At 38.8% G+C, this 7,756-nt stretch overlaps 1 protein-coding gene and 1 long non-coding RNA gene across 11 annotated transcripts in view; one reads left to right on the top strand and one right to left on the bottom strand.

Annotated features, from left to right (window-relative positions):
• Positions 1–7,756, top strand: part of LOC112129587 (uncharacterized) — a 121,982-nt gene that overhangs the window by 76,655 nt on the left and 37,571 nt on the right. For 9 of the 10 annotated variants that reach the window (XR_008515642.2, XR_008515640.2, XR_008515641.2 and 6 more), the window contains one exon: positions 6,321–6,460. This is a non-coding gene — a long non-coding RNA (uncharacterized LOC112129587). Of the gene's footprint in view, positions 1–102; positions 220–6,320; positions 6,461–7,756 lie in introns of all 10 variants that reach the window. The other variant, XR_002911944.3, reaches the window with a different exon arrangement.
• Positions 1–7,756, bottom strand: part of LOC100447225 (leucine-rich repeat-containing protein 37A2) — a 42,741-nt gene that overhangs the window by 31,770 nt on the left and 3,215 nt on the right. Inside the window, 3 exon segments of the mRNA XM_054537173.2 lie at positions 388–459; positions 3,281–3,352; positions 6,121–6,192. Coding sequence (XP_054393148.2) covers positions 388–459; positions 3,281–3,352; positions 6,121–6,192 — 216 coding nt within the window.

The following is a 7,756-nucleotide window of genomic DNA, read 5'->3' as shown; positions in this document are numbered from 1 at the left end:
ACTTCAGTGCCATCGACATTTTGGACTATATAACTCTTTGCCATGGGGGTTTGTCTTATACTTGAAGGATGTTTACCAGCATCTCTGGCCTTTGCCCACCAGATGCCAGGAGCACACCCACAGTTTTGTCAACCAAAACTGTCTCCGGACATTACCAAATGCCACCTGAGTGCAAAATCACACCAGCTGAGAACCACCACTCTCTGATGATTCACTAAGGTCTGTGTAATAATTCTCACAATAATCCTTGCTAGAGACGAAAAGGATTTGCTGTATAATTTTAGTAGCTTTCTACTGGTAAAATTTTAATCGTATTTCAAGAATAGCAAAGAGATTTATAATTTTTATAAAAATTCCAAATGTAATCAAGTTATATTTGTAACTTACATAAACTTCAAAAATGGTAGTGGTTCAAATGTACGTCTTTCAATAGACTGTATTTTATTGCAGGATAAATCTCTAGGAAAAGGAAAAGGAAAATATTGCCTTGATTAGTTATTAAATGTCGATTAGTATGAATAATAGCAAGAGTTTAGAATAATATTGAATACACATTTTTCATCTCAACTCTAAACGTTTGGACTTGTATTTGAATTTTCCAGAGCCCCTAACCCTGCCCATACCTCTCCTAGAGTCTCACCTTCATGGTTTTAATAAATATACAACTTAATAGACTTTGGAATTAATTTTTCCTGAGAGCAGTAGACTTGATTAGATGCCCTTTTGTAGTGTCATCAAATCTTAGATTATGAGCTCAAAGATTTTATCTCTATATATACAATTTCTAATATTAAAAAAAATAGTCAGGCTGGGTACAGTGGCTCAGGCCTGTAATTCCAGCACTTTCGGAGGCCGAGGCTGGTGGATCCTGAGGTCAGGATATCAAGACCATCCTGGCTAACACGGTGAAACCCCGTCTCTACAAAAAAATACAAAAAATTAGCCGGGCCTGGTGGCACGTGCCTGTAGTCCCAGCTGCTCAGGAGGCTGAGGCAGAATGGCATGAACCCAGAAGGCAGAGCTTTCAGTGAGCCGAGATTGCACCACTGCATTCCAGCCTGGGCGACAGAGTGAGACTCCATCTCAAAAAAAAAAAGTCTCACATTTCTACACCTTCTTAGTTTAGGTCTGTTTTCCTAAGCCAGTTCAATATCAGAAGAAATAAAAGACATCCTTTCACATCATTTGAAAGGAAGTTACCCCTTAACCTAATACATAACTTTGAACTAATTCAAATCATATTAATAGAATTAATTTCTATCATATTAATAGAAATTCATTTTTGGTTTTATATTGCTTTAATATTTCATGAAAGAAATTTCTTCAGTTATACAGTGATGGAGTTTGTCCCTCCCTCTTTACCTGGATGGTGTAACGTTGTCTGGCTGATGTCTCCATCTCTAGTCTCTCCCTTCCTAAACTAGCCTGCACACAGTCATCATATAAACTCTCCGGAAGTGGCTTGTAAAGACCAGCATCTTCTGGGAAATTACTGAAGATGCAAATTCTTGGTCCCACTCTAGACCAACTGAATCAGTAACTACGAGGGTGGAGTCCAGAACTGAGTTCTGATGTGCCCTCTCAATGACTGTGATGCGGATCTATCTTACAGCACTGCTGTGGTAACACGGTTCCCCATGTTGGCTCCTCAGCTTGGCATTCAAAGCCCTAGAAGATCTGGCTCCATTTTCCTACTCTCCCTCCTTGTACTCTACGGGTACTCATGGCATTCCTCGAATACTTTCCTGTGTTTTGCCCTCCCATTTTCCTTTTGCAAGTTTAGAATATTTTCCCCATGATGTCTGTCTGATGTTACACAATGGCCCTTCAAAGTCCTATTCAAATGGCATTGTTCTAGTAACATCCTCCTGGGTCCAAATTGAAGGCATTTTTTCCTCTTCTATGTTCCAGAAACAATTTATCCCTCTTATGCTCCAGAAACAATTTATCCCTCCTAGTGCCCACATCCATTTCTTCTTTTTAATGTAGTTATTTTTTATCCCATTTCTTCTGAGCATGAACTCCTTGAAAGCATGGACTAGGTCTTGCTCATCTGCATTGCCCACCATGTTTAAAACTGACACATGGAAATAAAGCAAACTCAAATATTTGTAAAATAAATGAATAGCTGGGGGAGTGTGTAGAAGGAAAATAACTATTTTAAAGGAAATGTAGTTTTATTATTTCATAGCCTCTGTAGCACTTTGGCATCCACTTTGAGGGTCTTTACACCCACTTTCCTTAAGCCTTCTATATTTGAAAGAATCTGTTTGCAAAAGAGCATCACTAATGAGCTGAATAAGGATTAATGACATACACACCTCTATGGACAAAGGGTAAGAATCAAGCTTTCATAGCAATGAACATAGTATCTTCTTGTCTCTAAACAGACAGAAATACAGGGATCCCTTTCTTGGTAACAGGGCTGGGGAGATCGTTATTTTGTAATTAGTGAAGAGTTAGGGGCATTTCTGATGTGCTTCTTAGTGTAAACATTTCTAGCTCTACCACTTAACCATCATTTTAAACATCCGTTTTAATATAACAATTCCTGAAATGAAATCCTTAATACCAATCTATTCTCTTGGTAGCTTAATATTCTTGATAATATTATTGATATAATTCAGCTGATTTTTAATATTTAAATGTTAATTTAATTCCCATTAAATCACCAAAAAATTCTGGATTAATGATGTTCAAATGATTGTAGGTGGTCTCCATTTTCTTCTCCTTTAGGCAACAATCTGAAGTTAACTTTAATTCCTTTCATCCTACTAAACCAACTTTTTGAAATCTTTTTTGTGAAGGTCAGACAGTAAATATTTTAGGCTTTGTGGGCCACATATGATCTCTCTCGCATATTTCTCTTTGTTTCTTTTCTTTTTCTTTCACAGTCCTTTAAAAATGCAAAAACCATTCTTAACTTAATGGGCTATTTAAAAATAGACCATAGATTAGATTGGATCTATTGGTTGTAGACTGAATAGAAAAAGAATGGTATGTGAACCCTTATAAAACAAGGTTCATATGGGTGTCAATCACTGCTCAGATTTTCTTACCATGTGAAATTTTTTTCTGTGTGTATTTTGTCTATATAATTTAAAAACTGAAAATGCACAGGAGGTAGCTAATGCTAGAGATGGGCTGAGACCCTATACAAACTTACAGAATTGCAGAATTTTATTGCTTGAAGAAATCTGAGAGATTATCTAATTTGAACCCCTTATTCATTTTACAGATAATATGACTAAAAACTCATAAATATAATTAACTAACTTACAAATACTGGAGGGATAGCAGGCCTTCAAATGAATCCTTATGTAATTCAGTCAAGTTATTTTCACTGAGAATTCTGGAAAATGAAGAAGTTATTTCTAGATTAAAATGCAAACTACAACTATTTGCTACACAGGACTGTCTCCTGCATGTGGAGGAAAGCTGGGTCATGGTCACTTCAAGATGGTGGGATCTGCTCTGCTTTCATTCAAACCTGTTCTTGCATTTTCCTTTTTGTGTCCATCTCTCTTCACCACCACCACCACAGACACACACACACACACACACACACACACACACAGAGACACAAGCACACCCCTACCCACTCTTCCCAACAAATTGTATTATTTCATGCCTCTTCTCTAGATCACAAAATCCCTTTTAGAATCCAACTCTGGGTGGCACCAAGATCAGCAGAACCTCCATTTCCTCCTCTCTTTTCCCAAACCTTATTATGAAAGCCCCACATGGAACCATGTCAGGGCTGCAAGTGAAGCCATTCAACCTTTTTCACCCATCAAAAAAATTTGAAAACTACAATGTGCATAAAATGCACATAACATAAATGTTGTTTATATTTAATTTAATTTAATTTTTGAGACAGGGTCTCACTCTGTTCCCAGACTGGTCTCAAACTCCTGGCTCAAGTGATCATCCTGTCTCTGCCCCCCAAAGTGCTGTGACTGCAGACATGAGCCACCTCACCTGGCCAAATATTCAGTTTAATAATTATGAAGCAGATACCCATGTAAACATCGTTACAAAAGATCATTGCTAGCATGCCAGAAGCCCCAGTGTGCCCCTTTCCAATCATATCCCTCTCTCTAACCCTAACAGGTAACCACTATCCTGACCTTTGTAATAATTTTCTTGTTTTTAAAATGTAGTTCTGGCCTGGAGTGGTGGCTCGTGCCTGTAATCCCAGCACTCTGGAAAGCCAAGGTGGGTGAATCACCTAAGGTCATGAGTTTGAGACCAGCCTGGCCAACATGGTGAAACCCTGTCTCTACTAAAAATATAAAAATTAGCTGGGTGTGATGGAGGGCACCTGTAATTCCAGCTACCCGGGAGGCTGAGGCAGGAGAATCGCTTGAACCCAGGAGGTGGAGGTTGCAGTGAGCCAAGATCGCACCATTGCACTCCAGCCTGGGCAACAAGAACAAAATTCCATCTGAAAAAATAAATAAAGCATTTCTCCTGCCTCAGCTTCCCAACTAGATGGGATTACAGGCACCCACCACCACGCCTGGCTACTTTTTGTATTTTTAGTAGAGACGGAGTTTCGCCCTATCGGCCCGGCTGGTCTCAAACTCCTGACCTCAGGTGATCTGCCTACCTCCCGAGGTGCTGGGATTAAAGGCGTGAGCCACCGTGCCTAGCATGTGTTTTATTTTTAATTTAGAACTCATCATGACTTGTCTATATACGTTGAACTAATGATGTGACACACAAACTGTTGTGAAAAATGTCAGTTACTTCGAATGTAAGCATTTTTTCCAAAATCACTTATGTGTCTAAACCAATTCCTTCTATAAATCAGTAAGAAAATGATAAAACAATTCAACAGGAAAATGAACAAAGGCCAGAAAATTCAGAGAGGAAACACAAACGTTCAATAAACATATAAAGATATTTAATTAAATTCATGAGTAATCAGAAAAATTCAAATTTAGATGGAATCCCTTTTATTCATCCATAACTTCAGCAAAAAGTTGGAGAATACCCAGCGGTGAAAAGATGTTGGGAAATGAATGCTGTCATATTCTTCTGACAATAGAGTAAGTCGGCACAACATTTTTGAAGGCAATTAAAATTTTATATCTACATAGTCTTCACCCCAGCAATTCCATTTCTAGATATCTATACTACAGGAATACTTGCCCATGTTCACAAAGAAGCATGTACAGGGATTTCATTGCAGCAATGCATGTAACAAGAAAACTAAGCATAATCTAAATATTCATCAATGGGGAAATTATTCAATAAACTATGATGCATCAATACTATGGATTATGCAGGAGTTTAAATGAATGGGGTGACCCTCTAAGTACTGGGAAGGAAAGAAATCTAAGGCAATCATGAAGTGAAAGAATCAAGTTGCAAGATGTTACCATTTATGTAAAGAAAAAATTTTAAAAACCTTTTGCTTTATGTAAATATGTATGTAGGTAAATGGGGAAAAGTCTGGAAGCATGTATACTAAATGCAGAGTAGCATTACCTCAGGGATGAGGGAGTAGGGCACAAGGAGGGTTTTTGTTCTGTTATTGCATTTTTATACATTGAAAATAGAATCATGGGCTGCGGGTGGTGGCTCATGCCTGTAATATGAGCACTTTAAGAGGCCAAGGTGGGAGGATCACTTGAGCCCAGGAGTTCAAGACCAGCCTAAGCAGCATAGGAAGACCCTGTCTCTACAAAAAATACGAAATTAGGTGGGCGTGGTGGCATGCACCTGTGGTCCCAGCTACTTGGGAGGCTGAGGTGAGAGGATCACTTGTGCCTGGGAGGAGAAGGCTGCAGTGAGCTGTGATTGTGCCACTGCACTGCAGCCCGGAGGACAAAGTAAGACCCTATCTCTGAAGAAAAAAAAAAAGAGAGAACAAAAAGGAATATAACCATGTATTATTTGTATGATAAAAAATAAATTTAAATTGCCTCTTATTTTAAAGAGAGCCTACCAAATTTAATTTTAAAATAACCATACGATTGCAATCAACAGTGGTTGATTTGGGGTATGGAGGAGAAATATCTTTCCTCAGAGGTACTGACCTCAAAATTCTGGACCAAAAAGGATCTTACAATGCAGTTAGTTTTTTGTCATATTTGGAGAGAATATACTCACAGTTTCTCGGTCCAACTGTATGCTTTCCATACATTTCCATCAACGTAAGAAATATAGTTTCCTTGGAAATTTCTGTGAAGAAACACAGTTTATATCCTTGAATAGGTAGGAAAACAATGAACACGATAAGTAAAAGAATCATTGCAACCTTGTCGGGGATATTCAGAAACAGAAAGTAACATCTGCTTTCTCATTTCCAGAGCTATCAGCTTCCCAGTTTGCACAATTCATCAAGAAATTATGCGGGGCCACTGGCACAAATGGTGAGGCATCTCCCAAAAGCTTAACTTCCTATCCATCCCATCTCTTCGACAGATGATGCCAGTTAATTACTTTGAATGTAAGTATTTTATCTAAAAGCACTTATGTGTCTAAACAGACTCCTACAAATCAATACCAAAATGGTAAATAATTCCACAGAAATATGGGCAAAAGCTTATCATTATCAACAAATGAGAAGAAAGAAACCCTATGCCAGGTAACACCAAATCTTTGGCCCAGTGCCCTCTGTTGAAACATCCTAGGCTATTTCTTTCCACTCCTATTACAACTGATCTGTTTTGGCCCCTTCACACTTCACTCCTAGATTTTGCTAGACCTTTCTATTTTGTCTCTCTGAATTAAGCTTTTCCTTTTGGGCACTTTATATATGGATTCTAAAATAATCCTCTGCATGTCTACACTTGCACATAACGCAAAAAACAAAATAAAATAAATAATCTTCCTGTTTTAATCATTTAATCTCTCTTGCTTGGAAACTTTCAATGGCTTTTCATACCTCATTGTGTAACTTTCAAACTCCTATTGCTGATAATCAAGGTTTTACAGAATTGTATCTTCATTGCTCCCTCACCTAATTCTTTGTAGCCACATTGGTCTACTGAATTCCAACCACACCTGTAGCCATGCCTTTGCCTAGACTGTACTCCCATTTTTTTTCTATTTAACAAATTATAGCTACTCTTTAAGACCCAAGTAAAGTTTTAGCTTACCCATGTAGCATCTCCACACCTCAAGGATCACAGATTCTGGCAAATTCTAGCACCAATGATCTGCATTGTCTTTTAGTACTTAATTATATATACCCCCCTTTTTATGCCTATTCTCTTTCTTCCCTCCTATCATTTTTTTTTTTTTTTTTTGAGATGGAGTCTTGCTCTGTCGCCCAGGCTGGAGTGCAGTGGTGCAATCTCGGCTCACTGCAAGCTCTGCCTCCCGGGTTCATGCCGTTCTCCTGCCTCAGCCTCCCGAGTAGCTGGGACTCCAGGCACCCGCCACCACGCCCGGCTAATTTTTTTTTGTATTTTTAGTAGAGATGGGTTTTCACCATATTAGCCAGGACGGTCTCGATCTCCTGACCTCGTGATCCGCCCGCCTCAGCCTCCCAAAGTGCTGGGATTACAGGCGTGAGCCACCGCACCCAGCCTCTTCCCTCCTATCATTTTCGTGTTCTGGATACAGTAGCATACTTGGCCCTGGGTTTGACATAAAACGAGTTCTACATATCGAAAGCTAGGGACAAAGATGAGCTCTGGACAAAACTAAAGGACTGAGTAATCATGTGAACAGCCAACACTCCTACATATGCTAGGCACTGATGAAGTGTTTGATATATTCACTCACCTAAATTTCACAA

Source organism: Pongo abelii, chromosome 19 (genome assembly GCF_028885655.2).
Source record: "Pongo abelii isolate AG06213 chromosome 19, NHGRI_mPonAbe1-v2.0_pri, whole genome shotgun sequence".
Classification (NCBI taxonomy): Eukaryota; Metazoa; Chordata; class Mammalia; order Primates; family Hominidae; genus Pongo; species Pongo abelii.
Note: the sequence above shows the minus strand (reverse complement) of the source record. Positions and strands in the feature narration are given on the sequence as shown.